Source organism: Metopolophium dirhodum, chromosome 1, assembly GCF_019925205.1.
Source record: "Metopolophium dirhodum isolate CAU chromosome 1, ASM1992520v1, whole genome shotgun sequence".
NCBI lineage: Eukaryota > Metazoa > Arthropoda > Insecta > Hemiptera > Aphididae > Metopolophium > Metopolophium dirhodum.
The window spans coordinates 83,103,782-83,123,579 of NC_083560.1; the positions used below are offsets into that span (position 1 = coordinate 83,103,782).

At 29.0% G+C, this 19,798-nt stretch overlaps 1 protein-coding gene across 4 annotated transcripts in view; it reads left to right on the forward strand.

Moving 5' to 3' along the window:
* Positions 1-19,798, forward strand: part of LOC132936077 (MATH and LRR domain-containing protein PFE0570w-like) — a 38,203-nt gene that overhangs the window by 10,095 nt on the left and 8,310 nt on the right. For 2 of the 4 annotated variants that reach the window (XM_061002754.1, XM_061002757.1), the window contains exons 3-6: positions 10,293-10,486; positions 10,595-10,837; positions 19,520-19,560; positions 19,654-19,742. In XM_061002754.1, coding sequence (XP_060858737.1) covers positions 19,704-19,742 — 39 coding nt within the window. In that variant the 5' untranslated portion in view covers positions 10,293-10,486; positions 10,595-10,837; positions 19,520-19,560; positions 19,654-19,703. Of the gene's footprint in view, positions 1-10,292; positions 10,511-10,594; positions 10,838-10,986; positions 11,161-19,519; positions 19,561-19,653; positions 19,743-19,798 lie in introns of all 4 variants that reach the window. The other 2 variants (XM_061002756.1, XM_061002755.1) reach the window with 2 other exon arrangements.

Consider the following 19,798-nt stretch of genomic DNA (forward strand, 5'->3'; position numbering starts at 1 on the left):
AATTCCATCAATATATCTTTTTCAAGGCGTTTGTATAGGCAAAACCGTGAGTACGCAAGCTTGTTTATAGCAGATGTTCATCAATTTAGGGCTAAGTATAGTATTTTTGTGTATTTTAATTACGTAAATAAGCAAGTAAATTTGAGTTTACCTACGTGATATGAATATAAATTAATAAAATGTAATAATATGTTTGTTTTACTTATATTTTTTATTTTTATTATTATTGAAAACTTACATTTATTTTTGTCTATGAATAATTTAATAATACTAATAACTAATATTATTCTGAATAACACATTATGACCAAAAAAAAAAAAATATTACGCAAAAAACAAACAAGATGAAGGACGCCATGATTTATAAAATATTCAATGCTTTAGTTATCGATAAACTCCTTCTAGAAATCTAGACCGAATAACCTAATAAATTATATAAATTGTAATCTATGAGAAATCTTGAAATGCAGTGAATTTGGAGCCTATATAGGGTATGTATCGCTTAAAATTTCTTTGGAATTACAGTTTTTTGTGTTGAATTAAAATACGTTTGGAAACCAGGATTAGCATTAGCATCCTCACAGAATGAGCTTTCCTAACTTATTTTTTTATTTATTGTGATTTGGAGCAAATCAAATACAAATATTCTCCGGTCATCATGTTGACATATTTTCATGGCATCCACAACTGAGAAATTATTATCAGAGTGTAATATATAAATTAATCTGACTGAATCAGAATGTCTAGCATACTTTACAATTTTGTTCAGATAACTGATAGTGTTGACTGTTGAGTACTGCACTATTATGTAGGTAATAGATGCGATAGTTAGAAGGAATAAAAGTGCTAAAGACGACGCTCCATGCCCCACGTCCATACAACCGTGATTAGGTATTGACTATTGTCTATTATTTGTTCAAAACTATAATCAATATTCACAATAGAAGAATTTTTTCTGTGCAATATGGTGTATTTTTTAAATTCCAATCAAACAAAAAAAGTTATTGTCTTAAAATATATTATTTTTTGTTTTTGATACTTGAATAACTTTGATATAATATGTATGATTGATATCGACAAAATATAAACAATACTGCACAGTCCATGATCTCCTCTTTTTTATGTTCTAAACTTCTAACTAAGGTTATATCCCGAGTGATTTTGCCAGAGCAAAAAAAAAATGTTTAAAAAGTAATAAGAACCATCGTATATCTCTAGATGAGAAGAATGTAGCGTGACACTGTGAGTAGTAGTAGTCTGTAGTTCAGTACCTAATAATATTTAGGCGAATAACGGCATGAAAATGTTTTGGTAGGCTGTAAAATCCCGGAAAATAATATTACGGACCGTATAAATACAGAAAAAAATTCACGTCCCAGACCATAGAAACCGAACGCGATCGCCGATCAGTACCTAAGTTATGAAAATACGACATATCGCAGCTAACACTCTTGGCATTATAGGCTCCTGGTAGTTAACAAGCGCGGGCGGTCATACATCGGATGCGCATAGGTTATTTATCTGACCGGCATTCCTCAATTAGTGTTTCGACGCTTGAGTATGACGTACCTACACGAGATTAAGTCAATTGCCACGCTCAACAACTGTTGTACACTTGTACACTGGATCACACGTACTCTTCAATTATACGACTTAATTACTAATATAATAATATTGTCTTATTAATAGTAATATTATGTATCGTTGTTTATATACGGCAACATATCAATATTTGCAACCTAAAAATAAAATTTTTTCTATGAATTTCTAACTCAAAATAATTTGCACATTTTCGTGGTTTTTACAAATTATTGTGGGTATACACTCATTTTTAGGATTCCGTACGGTATAACGGGACCCTATTACAAATGCTCCGCTGCCCGTTCGTCCGCCCGTCTGTTACCAGGCTGTATCTCATGAACCATGAAAGTTAGAAAGTTGAAATTTTTATAGATTATGTAGTTCTGTTACTGCTATAACAACAAATACTAAAAATCCTAGAATATATAATATAAGTAGTGTTGCCAACATGTTTATTGATTATTCCACTAACAACAACTTACAAGGGACCTTGTATTCCATTTTCAAGTGTTTCGATCAAGCTAAAATAGTATATGCCTATAAATACATCAACATGATAGAAGAATATTTTGAAAATGTTGTGGTGTATAGAAAATGCTTATATAGGTTATAGGTAGTTATATAAACATAAAATGCAAAATATTTAACCACGGGAGTATGGTGTATGCTAACCGTAGTTGGCCAAAACATTGTGTAATAAAATTCTGTGTAACGCCGATTGCTGATTTATATACGTTGTTATGTTTTTCTTCGTTTACACGTAATTATAGCACATAATATACTGTTGATTATACTTATAATATTTATAATCAATTATAATACATTTATAGTAATATTATACGATAATCACATGCCATACCAATACGGCAATTATAATAATAATGAAATAAAACAATTTAAAAAAAACGTAGAAATTATTATGTTTGGCAACTTGGGAATAAAATCCTTAAATTTCCGACTAGGACATTTAATTACCGAGTTTGGGGGTATAATCAAAAGTCGAATTTAATTTTTTAAACATTCGAAAAAATATGATTTAGCATAAATCAAATTGGCAATTTGGTATTTTTCAAAAGAAATTTATATCATATTTAATTTTTTAATTTTCAGTTTTAATAAATAAAAAAAAGGTTATATTATGTGTGTAGCGCAAAAGTCAATAAATTATATATAAAACATTTGTATTTATAAGAACAAAAGTTATTTAATTTGTTAATTAGGTCTCCCTGCTAACTCCTGTATATACCTATTTTATAATAGTTAAAAAAACATGATTTCATTGACTTGTCTGTTTATTAAATTGAGCATAACAGAAACACAGCAACATATGTTTAAAAAAATGTTATTAGTTATACCTCATTTTTTTAAATGAATTAATTTAGAAATTGATATAATATATTAATTTTCTTATACAATATATTATACTTTTTAGTCTTTTAACCTTAAGATAAGTGTTTTAGCTTTAAAATTTCACTATATGTGGTTACTATCAAACGGCATAAATTTTTTTTTAAAATACCATTTCTATACAATTTTGTAATACGCAAACGCAACAACTAAAAATGGCATGTAAGTAATTTAATAAATACTATAATCAGGGTGTACCTATTAAATATTTAAGGCCCCTAAAAAAATGACACTCAAACATAAAAACCAAAAAAAATATACTGTTAAAGTCATAACATACAAATAACAAATCAAAGTTTCTTATAAAAAAACAACCAAGAACAACAACGACGAAACAACAAATAAAAATGTTAGCCTGTACTAATAACAAAGGCAGTGAGTAAATAAGTAAGTAAGTAAGTAATTAAGTAAGTAAGTAAGTAAGTAAGTAAGACAAAACCATTTGCGGCAGATTTCTAGTTAGTAATATAATAATATAACATCTACATAATAGTATACATATAATATATTATTTACATTATAAATAATATAGTACCTATGGGTATGGTCGAATCGCACTTATTTTAGTCAAACTGCGCTTGGGTTTAAAAAAGGTAATGGTCTAACTGCACTCGGGTACAAACCAGGTAATTGACGAACTGCACTTGGGCTCAAAAAAGGTATTCTAACAAAAATATAAAATTTTAAACAAAAACGTTTATAAAACACTTATATCCCTTCCCACTTACATGCTTAAGACTGTCAATGATTTTAGTGATATTAATCATTGTCATATTTAATAATGATTCTTTTATACATACCATTGTCCATTATGTTAACATAATATAATATATACATATATTAAATCATCAAATATTATGATTGTCATTATTATAACTTTTTTTTTTAAATTAATTTTGATCATTTTTGTAGTAATAACTAATAATATAATATTATAATATGTAATTATTTAATTCTTTTTTTAAATCGTCAAATATTATTCATTCTTTTCATTTTAATCATTTTTGTAGTAATTCTTTTTTTAAATCATCAAATATTATTATAATAATAAACGCGAACGTCCATAGTGACCTTAAATTATAACTACTTTTTTTAACGAGCAGTTCGACCACTACCTGATTTTTACACGAGTGCAGTTCGACGATTACCTTTTTTGAACCCAAGTGCAATTCGACAATTTCTTTTTAGGTAATAAGTGTAATTCGACTATCCCGGTACCTACTATACCTACGTCCTACGCGCGCGCGTAAGCAAAATTATTATAGCAGCTGTTGTGTAGGTAGGTACTCTATTGCCATCCAATGATTGTAGAAAATGGCGGCCGTTGGCGGCGGGTTGATAATTTATTATTCTCGTTTTTTTCAGCTGTCTCTCACTCAATCTCTCTCACTTACGTTTATGACGGGCGGTGGGACATTGCTACCGATAGGCTTATACATACCATACGTGTAATATTATGTCCTATACAGTGTGTATAGTATACGTGCTATACAGCGTTGAGGTCAATACATACTCGATTTCAAAATATTATTATAATAGTAGGTATGATAAGAAATATTTACCATGAAATTATTTATTCCTATAATTATAACTATTAACTTATAAGTTATAGTTCTTAGGCCGATAAACATGATAAACAGAAAAATAATATTCATTGAAAGTAAACAGTAAAAAGTTTAAAGTTTTTAATTTATTAATTTTTTTAATCACTATTATCCTTAGACCTTAGTAGTTAGTATAAACGTTTTAATAACTGAGTAACTACTAGTTCAAATTTTGAAATTGGTACATCAACATATTTTTCAAAAAAATGATCCACTAAATAGTTTGTAAGTAGTACAAAAGATGGGTTCTCATTTGAAATCCAGAAGTTTGTATCGACACAGGACACAACGTTAAGTATAGTACAAAAAAATTCAAGAATTTAAAAAATGACTGAGTGTATTTAAGAATTCCAAAAAAACAGATTTTGAATAAATTCATTATTAAAGGAAAAAGTGGTAATAGCATGCTTGGCCAAATCACTCTGTATATTAAACAAAAAAAAATAAGTTTATTATATCACTCCAATATTAAAACAACATTTTAAATATAATTATTACATTGTTGCAATATGATGTACATATTTCACCATTAGTATAGAAAAAATAGACTAACTATAGCTGTTGTATTTATTATTGTGGATTTTATAATAACAATAAATTAAACAAGACAGCAAATGAGGAATGAAAAAATGCATGAATGTATTAGGCCTATTCAGACCATAGGTTAATCCAATCCCGTTTATCATAATACGCATGTTTTGCATTGGAAAAAATAAAAATAAGTTTCTAAGCTAATACGATTCCGTATAAATATTTTTCAGTATATTACTGTCCAACAACATATATTTCCAAAAGAAGGTTTTCAATAAAATTACGTTTCTGTGCGCATTTGTTTCCTACTAAATCTGACATAAAATATTTCCAACGGATTATGATTCTAATGCAATATAATACGATTCAATACAAATACAATTCCAACAATATGTTGCCAACGGGATATTTTTCAACAAAAATACGGTTCCAAACGAATAATTTTCCAACTTTATGTTCGTCTACATTCCATAATAGGTATTATATAGACGATTATATTTTTGGTGGGTCACATTAAATTTTGGAATATTTATATAATTGTATAAAGTAAATTATTTAACATAAGATTACTTTAGAATATATAAATATAAAAGAAATAAGATATTATATTATAATATGTGTTAATTCAAAAAAAATATGATACAGTATTTTCTATTTAAGTAACTAAATCTTATTGAATGTGTCCATTGATGTTCAAATTTAGTTTTATCATTCATCATTATCCATGACGATTACATATTGTGTACCAGTATCGTCTCACCATTACGCTGTTGGACTAAAAGTTATTATAAAAATAATAAATGGTAAATTGATAATCATTAATCATCAATGAAAATAAATGTCGTTAGGAGGTTGTGGATCGCCTAAATTTAAACATTTTGGGAACCTCTGCAATATAGACATTATATTAATTTTTCACACTGAGTAATGTGTATCGTTTGTGTATAGCTTTGTAGCGATAAATACACAAACCGTTTAACCGTGTACCAATACGACTGATTCAATATTCTACAAGACAATTGTACACCTAAACGATTGTTAAAAATTAACAATCGTTTTGTTCATTTAATCATTGTATTTTTGAAATTATATATTCCGGAAAACATTGCTTTAAAAATATAATTTTTGGAATAGTACTATTTCGTGATTTAACATGAATTGCAATTGTGAATTATAATGATTCATTAAAAAACGAATTATTAATTATCAAAAATTAATTATTTTGGTGTAAAACTACGTTTTTTTTTATGAAATAATAGGTGGATCTATGTTTTTTAATGCTGGTTAGGCAAGCGTTTGACTGTTCTAAAATCAATAATATTTAAATAAACCTCGTGTATAAAATATGAAAGTATAAAATTCAAATCGTATAGTCAATATTTTGGATATATTTCGTTCCCTGGGATAAGAATTCGTTTGTATGGTCGACGAGGTATGTAACCGCTGTCGGCAGGAGAGTAAAAGTAGGAGGTGGCAATACTGTGAAAGAGAAGAGTGACTGTGAGGAAGAAATTGAAGGCGGGGTGGCAATCAAGAGAGAATGAAAGAGAGCGAGTGAGTGAGTGGTTGAGTGAGAGAGTAAGCAAGAGAGGAAAATAAGTTACTTATAGTTTTGTATATTAAACAATAAACACGTAGGGTCTTGGCCCAGCAGCCACGCGCGTTATAATACATTTCCCCCATTTCTAAAACGCAACGTTGCCGCGACCTCGAGGCCAGTGACTCTGGCGGAACTGTGTGCGGACGCGGTGTAGAAGACTAGGAGAGGCACTGCTATTGCGGTTTACTGGTCGATTCGTGGTGGGGCATGTATCGTGACGGTACCAACGGCGCGGTAATCTATTATACAGGTATCTGACGTCATACAGTCGAGACTCGAGGTCATCGTAGTACGTTACTAGTCCTATTACCCGTTATTATAATATGATAAAATATAAATTCGGTAGTAATATTATCAAGCCGTTACGGCTTACGACCGTGGCGTCTAAATTATTTTAATAATCGGTATGTAGGTATATCAATTGGAAATCAAAAAAAGAATTTCACTATTGCTATAAAAAAATATTATTCCTCGGCACCTGACATTTTACGTACCTTCGCAAGTGTATTATTGAATAGTGAATATAATAATTTATTAAAAAATATTCGGACTAATTTTAAACTATTTATACCATGAACTTGTTCACACAGTTCTACGATAATTCAGTATAATATTGACTTTTAAGTTAGTAACAACAATAGTAATACCTAAGTAACAACTAATATTATATGAAATATGAAATAATATTACAATACCTAATCATTTTATAGCAGCAAGCAGCAAGCATACTTATCCCCTTTTTAGATTCTAAGTTGAGCGATGATTGTAATGATTTACAATAATGTGTTCTTTTATTTTTTTGTTTCCGTATACATGAAAAGTAGTAAAAAAATGCTCTGATTTTCAAACATGTGGATAATTTTTTGTAGAAACTTGAATCTAATACGTTTGAAACATCAACATAGAAAATTGCTAGTAGCTTTCAACAGATTCTGGAATAACAAGAGAAAAATTAAGAAAAAATGAGAATTTTTACGCAAAACCAGTTTTTAACAAAATTGATTTAGTTATTTTGTAGTAACTCAAAAAAATTATTGAGATACTTGAAATATTCACCAAATGTTTATATTATGACCATTTTCCATAATTAATAAAATTTTCAAAAAGTATTACTTTTTAAGCTTTTAATGACACTTGAAATTTTCAATTTTTTTTTCCGTAAATGTCAATAAAAATATAATACAAACTTCCTCATAAATTATTCATATGCCTTAGTGTTTAAAATTAATATTTGACAACATTTGTCAAATTCACAAAGTATTGGAAGATACGTGAGTTAGAAAATCATAATATATTAATTTTATATCTAAGATTTTAAAATTTAATTTAAATTTAGTACAATTTAATTTTCATAAGGTTTTGTATCTTTGACAAAAAAAAAGTTGAAGAAAAGTGAAAAGTCACATACATATTTTTATGATCGCTGAGGTTTAAATTTAAAAAAAAAATGAGCTGCAAGTGGGTATCGCTCTGTTGTACAGTAGTGAGAAGTGGGTCACTGTAATGAATTTTGTTAAATTTCAATGATATAATATCATTGTATAAGAAAAACGATACTGAGCAAAGACCGGTCGGTAAACCTGTGATATTTCTAAGTATATTTAATGATATAATTGTGAATAAAGTTATTTTATATATTTATAGCCTATTTACTTGAAAACATTTTATACAATTTTAACTACAAGATAATTATTCAATTTTAAATTTGATAAATGTTGTCAGTAATTAAATCAGGTACAACAAAATAAGAAAATCGCTACATGAGAAATCGAGTAAATACTCGATATAAAGATATGAACTTCAAAAGCTCATAAAAATGTAATTTGACTTGCCCATGAATTTTAGTAAATTTGATGTAAATTTAATTCAATAAGTCAGATCTTGGAAGATGATATTTTATTTACACGCAAATAGTCATGTTCACCTATTAATATACTAATAAAATTATCAATTTTTTATTATTAATATATAAAAATTTGAATTTATCTATTTTATTATTTAGATAATAACGTTTTCTATTTTTCTTTATCTAGGTAAAAAAAATATTTTAATCTTTATCTGTATCTAGATTCTAGATAATTTTTTTATGAAAATATGTGTATCTATCTAGTTAATTTTTTTGTTATCTGAGTTCAACACTGGCTATATATACCTATGGAAGTATCAAATATGACTATGTAGTATCATTATGACACTACTTGCTATCTGCTATACAGTAACAACAGGCGATAGACCCCCTTCACCATCACAAAAAAAAATTAGCGCCTTTGACATATCAGTAACTAATAACTATATATGTCTATATCTATATTTATTACGGCAGTCAGCATGTGCTTCCAAAATTATTGATTATAAGCTGTGGCGAACGGAATTGAAACAAAACGAATGTAGCAATAATGGTAGCCAATGGCAACGGGTCACACGCCCGTTTGTCACCCGGCAACCATGTCGTCGTCCGAAATCAATAAAATCACTTATTCAATTTACTGATGAGCTGGTATAAGACAGTTTTCACGATTAAATATAATGTCGTACACACGAGTAACTAGTAGTGGTGATTTTGTAGGCGAAGACGACACCTCACATATACCATTATGAATACCTAAAGCAGGTTTTACATTGATATAATATTTTAGTAAAGCTGGTTGGTTCAGTATAAGAGCTTTATTATCATTTATTACTAAATAGTAAATACAACATAATGCAAAAACTTATGGATAATTTAGGCAGAGAAGTAGAGAAGTAGAGTACTAATGATACTAAACAATAAACATAGATATATTAGAGTACATAACCACTGTGGTAAAGTACACACTACGTCTAGCACTATTATTTTCACTCTAATTTACTGCTATTTTCCGGTAAACATTTTTCCTTGATAAAGGAAGAATAACTCATGAGGAATCTTGTATTAAATTTTCAAATCTTAGATTTAAAAAAAATAATTTTAATGAACTTCTAACTCAAAATAGCTTGCACATTTTCGTGATTTTTACGAATTTTATTTAATTTTTAAAATTTTTAAAATTTTTAAATAAAAATTGTGATAATGCTAATAAAAACATTCAAAGTAAATTACATGTATCTATGGTCATTTGTTTTAGAGTTACACCAAAAACAAAAATTACCAAATTATAAAAAGAGATTGTGTGTTAAAATTCCCGTTTTTCCTTAATTTTTTTTTTTGGTTTTCCCGGCGATTTTTAAAACTATTGGGAATTTTAAATTTTGACTCCCCGAATGCATCAACTAGATTCACCTTCCATTCAAACGAGAAAATCGAAGCATTTTTACAACTGTAAAAGGTGATGACAGACAAAAAATAAAAAAAAAACCCATATCATTGTAAAGTCAAGTCATCGCTCTGCTCAGATTATTAGAAAAGCATTTAAAATATTCAACTGTATTATAATTATAGTATTTTGAAGTCTAAAGAGTAAAACATCGAATTAATTATGTAGTTTGAACGTTTAACCAATGCTAATACAAAATACAAAATTGGACGAATGACATCCGGCGGTTTGGACGGCTATCGATCGATTTATTATTATTATAAAACTCGTCTTTCAGACTACAGTTAAATCTACCGCGGCGGCCGACGGAGCGACGCGGCAACGCTGCGTTGCGTGAACGTTGTCGACAGATGAGCGCTCATGCGCACGCACGTCCGGACGGCGGGCACTATCGACACCTATCAAGTGGCGTCAAAATATTATGTCGTCGTCCGCGTTCCACGGGCGCTCTGGTGCTGCGGAACAGTAGTAGTAAGACAATAGTATATTTTAGTAGTGAGTAGCACTGAGTTGTAGTCACCGCCCAGTGATTACGACAATAAACATTGTAATTTAAATTAATATTGTATTGTATTACAGTGATGTTGCGAACAAAAACGATGTACAAACTGTTGCGTCCGGTTTCTGAACACTCGCAACGTCATAATCGATAAGACAACACCGCATTTCCGTCACTGCCATCTCCACTCGCCACATTCACAGCAATATTTATTTTCATGTGAACCGACGCCGCGAGTCGACTTGGCGTGCAAGAGATTAATGTAGTGCTTACGGTTTTTTGTTATTATTCGTGCTGGGACGGCGGATCTGTTTTGGCAGCAGGTATGCCGTTTTGCGAATAATTACTTTTGCTTGTGGTGGGGGACTTAGTTGTTCTGGGTAGGAGGAAGGCTGTGCAAAATTCGTTGCTGTCCATAGACGCCGTGATCCGGCGCCGAAAGTCAGTTTTTTATTATACATTATATTTGTAGAGAATAAAGATGTCTTACTGTCAGCATTTCAATCTACGCTCTAAAACTCTTATGGATAATGCATTAATGCCATTGCAGTAGCAGCTGACGATTTGCGGGGCCTAGAGCAGAGTAAAATGGCGGGGCCTAAAATGTCATTGTCGTCAGTTGGCAGTTGCATATATTTAATACTAGGTATGTTATAAACCTATTACATAGGTATAAAGGGCCAACGCGCATATAGACTTAAAAATATAGTACCTTGTACTTACAACAATATGAATAAGTAAATAAATTAATAACAAAACACGTCATATGTTTAAACTTAATATAATATTATTGATTAATTAATAAGTCTATAAATATAGTAGGTACCTAATACAATATAAAAAAAGGTGGACAAGACGTGTGTACCGCTCTGCTGTACAGTAGGTTTGAAGCATGGCGTTGTATTATATGTAATATCATTGTATACGAAAAAAAGGTGGATAAGTGGATGTCGCTCTGCTGTACAGTAGGTTACAACTGTAATTGATGGTGTTAAATTTGAATTCAATGATATAATATCATAAGAAAAACGATTCTGAGCGAAAACGGTCAGTCAGCCTATGATTTTACCAAGTATATTTGATGATATTATTGTGAATAAAGTAATTTATATATAACCTATTTACGTGGAGCCTTGTTTTAAATTTTCAATCCTTAGCCATAAAAGTTAAAAATTTAACCACAAAATAATTAATAAATTATAAATTTGATAAATGTAGTAAAAATTTGAACTTTAAATGCTTATAAAAAAAAAATTGTGCCTATGTATTTTTAATATTTTTCAACTGCTATTAGAACGATATATCAGGAGCCTTATATTACATTTTCACGCTTTTTTACCCAACAAATAAAATATTATTAATATTTATAGAAAAAAAAACTAAAAATATTGAAAACTGACAATGGCCGTAAACAGCTCAAAAAGAGTCAAAATAGTTTGTAAATTTTATGGTGTATAGAAAATGCTAATATAAACATTCAGTCAAAATGTCATGTCCCTACGGTCATTTGTTTTAGAGTTACACCAAAAACCAAAATCGATTTTAATAATCGAAAATATCTCTCCTCTGTAATTAGCGTGACTTTCCGGTGAACTTTTTTAGTTTGATAGAGGTACAAAAACTTGTTGGAAACCTACTATTGAAATGTCTTTTGTTAGCTATAAACAGAAAAACTTTTATAATTTTTAACTGAAAAATAATTTACAAATTTTAAAAATGTCTTATAGCTATAAATAGCTCAAAATGAGTCAATATTGTTTGAAAATATTACCATGTTTGGATGGTAATATGGAAATAATGGTCATTTTAACATTTTGTGAAAATTTAAAGGTTATAAGTTTTTGAATTACAACAAATTATCAAAAATTGATGGATAAAATATATTCGTTAATTTATCAAAAAAAATCCAATAACGTAAAAATGTTAAATTCAAACGCTCATAAAAAATTGAAGTTACTTTCCGGTAAATATATTATTTTAGTTTGAGGTAGGAACATTTGTGGGGAATCTTCAAAATGTCTAGTGCTAGCTATGAAAGAAAAAGTTGTATGAATTCCGGAAATAGTTTGAAAATGTTGGAAATGTCGATAAATTTTGTAAAATATTGAACTTTATAAGCATATAAAAAATAATTGAGCTTATGTATTTTTACATTTTCAAGATTTTTGAAAAGGTTCTAAATATTTTAATATTGTAGAATCTTTCCATGCTAAATATTTTATAATTTGTATATCAATCCATACAGAAAATTATTATTTTAATGTTGGGAATTAAACTATACAAGTTTCTACATGCCTTAGAACATTAATTTTCAAAAAAATGTTGTCCAATGACTAAAATATTTGAACTCAGACCTTAAAATTACTCTCCTGGACAATTTCATAAAAACGATTTAGAACCTTTTCATTATAGACCCACGTTAATACATTTAAAGAACTTTCATTGATAATGCAACAACTTAATAGCAAAATTAAAGCTTAAAACAATTAATTTTCGTGTAGACTTCAATGGGTGTAACCATAGACGCAAATAGAGCGGGCTTTAGAGGCTATATTATTATATTATTATCTATATTATTATAATATATTATACATATTGATTATTTGAATACTATAGAATTCATAATCAATGATATTAGTTACATAATTATTACTTAAGAAAAACAAACAACATTTTAAACTAAGATAAAATATTAAATGCAAATTAGACACCAATGTAATATAATATAATAATTTAATTTAAAAAATGTAATATTTTTATAAATGTATGCAAAATAAATGATTATTTGTGGTGAAATTGTATCACTTAATTGCTATCACTGAATTTGTATTATCACACACGCAAATAATGCCACCATGCTTTATACATATACATTTTATTTCTGAGAGTTAATTTTCTTATTACTCTATTTAAAATAGCATATTGTGGCAAGGGCGGGAAGTGAGCTATTTCAGTTGCGGCCTAAACTATTTGGTTTTATTTATTTTAATCGTCATGCATAGAGGTTATAATATGAATATAAAGGCGCATTCACAGCTACGTCGTGTGTCGTGTCGTGCGAGGGCTTGGTTATTATATGGTTACGACTGGTAACCAATATGGTTTACAAGTTGAACAGTAGTCAATTCTTGGTATACTCGGTTGCAACTTGGTTATACACGACACACGATGCAGCTGTGAATCCGGCTTTAGTTGTAACCAAAAGTTTATGTTTTGTAAGGACCGTGGTATATATTTCATTATAGATAATAATTATTATATTAAAATAAAATTTTAAAAAAAACGTATTCACGACAAAGGTAATTCACTATGCAGGGATCTATGCAACAATCAGATTATTCTACGAAAACAATTTAATAAAATAAAAATGTTTACGCGTCATGCAAGGAGGGTTTAATAATATTAATATTAGATGTAACTAAAAGTTTATGTCTTGTAGTAAGGATCATAGTATACATTTCAGTGGCTGGTTGTGCAAGGAATATGCGTGTCCTGCACTTTTGGGAATTTCCACTTTTCCGTTCAGCTGGTGGTAAAGTGGGAATCCAAAAAACTGCCGTGTGATGAAGTGGGAATCCCTAAAAGAACTGAAATCTATACCACGGTCCTTACGAAACATAAAGTGGTTGCATCTTATATTCATATTATAATCTCCTTGCATATCTTAGTTCACGATCATAGCCTTGGATAATATACTACGGATGGAGCCATATAGTCCCGATATTTAAAGCACATATTATAGCGACGAGTCGCTGGTTGAGATGTGCTATCTGCGTACGCGTATAAATAAATTATACTAATAAATAAAATCTCCCTGGGAATTTACGAGTGGTAAATAGTGATACAAGTGATAAGAAGATATAAATATGCAACGAGTATACTCGCGCATGAGCAGATAACGTATTTGAACCAGCGACTCTAATATGTGCTTTAAATTGTTTACATAGGCGAGATAGGCTATGGCTCCATCCATAGTACATTACAAGATGTAGATACGGTATAGTCACTACTCGCTTCCTATCTTTGATTAAGAAATTGTTGAGTCTTTATTTTATGGCATTTAATTTGGGCAATGTCTGCCAGGAGCGTTAAGAAGGCCGGTTCTAGTGGTATACGCATTAATACTTTAGTTTAGGAACAAATCTCGTTTACTTCCCAAACAACGATTTTTTTGGAATTTTTTTTTAGAAATGTTGGTAGCTATTTTTATGCTTAACGTGTTGGTGAAATCAGAATTTACCTATCTTATTAATAATAACAAAAAGTAAGTAAGATAGGTAAATTCTGATTTCAATAATACGTTAAGCATGAAAATTCCAGCAAAAAAAGGAAAAATTCTAAAAAATGTTAGTTTTAAGTATTTTTTCCCAAAAATCGAGCATTATTTTATGAATTGTTTACCTTAATACCATTATACCTATATTATAATGTATCAATAATATTCTATCCTTTGGTAATATTGATATTTACATTATTGTAGACATGTAAGTTGTAACACATTAATAACATAATTTAACACATTGTTTACATAATTTTATATTGAATAGTATATAATGTACAATTTGATGGGTCTTCAATATTACAGCATGAAAGGAAAATTAATATCTAAAATAAAACACTACATTTTTCTTCACTCAAACTTAATTTGAAAGTTATGTTTAACATTGTATTTGTATATTAATTAATAATTAACTTGTATGAGTTCATATGGGAATTAAAGTTCTGTTTAAATACTCTTATGGACATAATAATGACTAATGACACATTGATTAAAAATTATTGTAGTTAATATCATACTAAGCGATTTTTTTGTCAATATGTAATTTTGCACACCTAATTTGATGGTAATTTTAAAAAAAATCACTCAAATTTAATTCGTAAGTTATGATTGATTTTTGGAAAAATAGTGTTTTTGAGTTAAAAACAGGAACTGGAACCGTACCGAAATAGACCGGATTTGGACCGAAACCTTTTGAAAATCTTGGGACCGAAACCGGATTGGAACTGTTAAATATATTTTTTTATGAACCTAAACCGAAACCTAGCTATATTTTGATGTAGAGGTTGTTAAAGGTTTTTTTCGGTTCCAAAATCCAATAATTATTTTATCTTTAAGAGTAGGTATAATATAATAATAAAGTTAGTTATTAGTAATAATATATGATTATAAAATCATAGATCTATGAAAGTTTATTAATACTAAGAAATAAGAATATGATTATGTGTACAGCAGAATTATCATAAAACAAATTCTAATTTCCATGTACCTAATCTATAACAAGCCCGGTACCTACCTGCGTTAAATAATGATTGAATCACAAATAAAATTCGCAATAATTAATATAGAATTTCTAAAAATTATAAAAATGTTTACGTTTATAAGTGTTTTAGAGTAATTTGTCTTATAATTGTTATAACTAATATGCCTGCAGAGCTGCAGTAATAAATAATAATATTAAATACCTAATGTGGATAACGTTGACTCTTTACACTATGGAGTCCAGTGGCGTGACGAAGGACTTTATTTGAGGCACGTGCCTCAGCTTTAAGGGTGGTGGGTGTCCTGGAGACTAGGGGAATTTCCCATAGGTATAGTAAATAATGTTTTATTAAGTACACACTAAGACTAAGCCAATCATTCTCAGTTATCATTACGTAAATACGTAATTATTTATATATAAGTATTTATAACTATTAATATAAATTATGTGCCTCATAAGTTAATGAAATTCGCCACGCCACAGTTCTCCCGTCTATAATATCCGTTAATATTGTTAAAATTATGCAAAATAAAAATTATACACCTGGAAAACCAATTATTAGTTGGAATAAATAGATTATTTGGAAAAAATTATAAAAAAAAAATCCTCAAGAGTAAGTTAGTTTACTAAACTATCTAACTATATAAATGTGAAATGAAAATATCTCTACAAGCTAAACTCTGGAACTTATCAGATCTTCTTGATTTTTTTTAAACGAAAGAGTATTTCACGGAGAAGGTTTTTACGAAAGAAAATTTTAGGAAAATCCACCGGAAAAGTAGGAGATCTGGATGTAAAAAATACGATAGTGGCGCCATCTGTCCGCAAAAAAATAACTAATTAATAAAATAAAAATTTAGTTTATTATTGCAGATTAAAATAATAATAGTGTATTATATATTGGTTGCTGTTGGTTAATCGGGCAAGTTTGTTGATTTGTATTATTATTTTTTGTCAATATACATATATATAATATAATATACAAGAAGATCTGATAAGTAGTTCCAGAGTTTAGTCTGTATAGTTATAATCTCTGTATATATATAGTTAGATATATATATAAATTAATGTTTGTGGGTAGATTAGACCTCTGGGAAGAAGGTAGGTTAATTTACAAAGGGTTAACTTTGTTTTTTTTTATTCTTCAGTACGGTTAGGTTAGGATAGGATTTTGTATAAATTGATTATATTAATCCATCGTAGGTGGAATTAAGTAAAAACAAAAAACTTGGTATAACTTTGATACTTTAGAGTTAAATCATACACTTACGTACAAACAGCACGGTGGGGTCCGCGATCTACAACAGGTAGATTGCCTACTTGATAATGTACTGCTGCGAATCAGAATTTTTATTCCAGGCAACGGAAAAGTTAAGATATATTTTGAACAACATACACCGAATATTAAATAACGAATTGAACAAAGTTTGAGTCATTTAGAGTTGATACATTTAACGGGCAACGAAGTGCACGGGATCAGCTAGTATATTATATATAAATTAATGTTTGTGTGTAGATTAGACCTCTGGGAAGAAGATAGGTTAATTTACAATGGGTTAAATTTGTTTTTTTTTATTTGTCGGATTTTAGTACGGTTAAGTTAGGATTTTGTGTGATTGATTATATTAATCTACCGTAGGTGGAATTAAGTAAAAACGACAAACTTGGTATAACTTTGATACTTTAAAGTTAAATCATATACTTACGTACAAACAGCACGGGGTCCGCCTAATAATATAGGTACTGCTGCAAATCAGAATTTTTATTCCAGGCAACGGAAAAGTTAAGATAAATTTTGAACAACATACACCGAATATTAAATAACGAATTGAACAAAGTTTGAGTCATATAGAGTTGATACATTTAACGGGCAACGAAGTGCACGGGATCAGCTAGTATATTATATATAAATTAATGTTTGTGTGTAGATTAGACCTCTGGGAAGAAGATAGGTTAATTTACAATGGGTTAAATTTGTTTTTTTTTATTTGTCGGATTTTAGTACGGTTAAGTTAGGATTTTGTGTGATTGATTATATTAATCTACCGTAGGTGGAATTAAGTAAAAACGACAAACTTGGTATAACTTTGATACTTTAAAGTTAAATCATATACTTACGTACAAATAGCACGGGGTCCGCCTAATAATATAGGTACTGCTGCAAATCAGAATTTTTATTCCGGGCAACGGAAAAGTTAAGATAAATTTTTAAAACCATACACCGAATATTAAATAACCAACTGAACAAAGTTTGAGTCACATAGACTTGGTACATTTAACGGGCAACGAAATGCACGGGATCAGCTAGTATAATATATTTTAGATATTATATTAATAGTATAATATAATAACTATCTTAGTACATAATATTATTATTTATGTATTTTGTACTTATTTCTCTCCTATTTATAATATAGGTACTATAATAAATAAATGTATTTATAATAAGGTGGATTATCTGAACACTATATTATAATATTTATGTTTTGTATGTTGTCTATTAGTTTAAAATTTAAATATTAGGTATTAACTAATAAAATAGGTTGGTAGTACTATACCCAGTTATGTTTTAAATATATAATCATTTAGGTTTGTCTAGTCATATACTATATCACATTTATATACTTGATATGTCAGAAATGTTTTTTGAAATCTTAAAATGTTTAGAATTCAATGGTATAGTGAAATTTTCGTAACAGTCAGTAAATTATATAAATTATATAAACTTTTCTTTTAATTGTTAAAGACCCATAATTAAGTTTTACGTGGTCTATTAACAATAACGTACAAAGTAAGTAAGATAGGTAAATTCTGATTTCACGAACACGTTGAGCATAAAAATACTAACATTTCTAAAAACTGCCACTGTGAGGGAGTGCCCAAGAGGGAGAATATCGAGCATAATGTTAATATGATAATATAGCGATAAAATGGCTTATTGTTACGCGTCCGACAGTTCGGCGCGTGAGTCGCGTAGTTTAAGTCACATACGCCTGCGTCCCGTATATTTTTTTCATTTAATTCTCGTTATCTCCTAATGATCGCGTCATGTTACTGTAGTAATAACTACCAACTATAAATAACTGTTTAAATTACGATTAAATTGTAAGATCATACTATTATATCCTATAGTAATTTAGTGGGTTTTCACACAATGGTTGGATAATAATAATAATACAAACATAGGAACCTAGTAATTATTTTAAACTTCATTAATCAAGCTATTCAAATTCCAAAAATCTGAGTCCAATGCAACCCGAGTAATGTTTTTCTCTTTCAAAGAATAAAAAAAAAATGATCGTTTGGCGATTCTGCGACATGACACCGTGTGAATTTTTCTTATGTAGGTACATTAAGTCACGAGATTACCAGAACAAAGTCCTAAATTGCTTGGAACTTAAACAAGAAATTTTACATGTCCTCAACGAATGGAGTGCTAGTAGCCAGTGCCCAGTAGGGAATCATATGCCCAATATTGTTTACTTAAACTTCTCCTAAAGAGAATGGTGTGTTATTTGTTTTTTTTACAGAAATAAATTTGGTTTATAGTCGTTTAAAATCCAGCATTCTTTATGAGACACTCTATAGTTATGATTTAGTAACATGAATTATATTCTATCCAACCATTAAATTACATGAGTGGTTTTGTTATTTGAATGAAAATATATTCAATAAATAATAATATTAAAAATAAATAAAATGTAATTAAGATTGTTTTAAAGTGTATAATTATTATAATTTTAGGCGAAATTGTGTTTCTGTGATTCATTCATTGAGCCAGCAAAGTAAGAGATAAGACATAAAATTGTTTTTTTTTCTATACATAAATTATATAAAATAATTAATACAATAACTTTTTTTAACTTTTAAATTACTAGATAGCTAACTAATCAGAGAATTAAGTATTTACTTAATACACACTATTACCATGGATTACTCGGCAGATAAGCAAATTGCAATCGCAAGAGTAAGTTCAATTTGTATTTGGTGATACCTATACAATGAATACATATTATACCTATC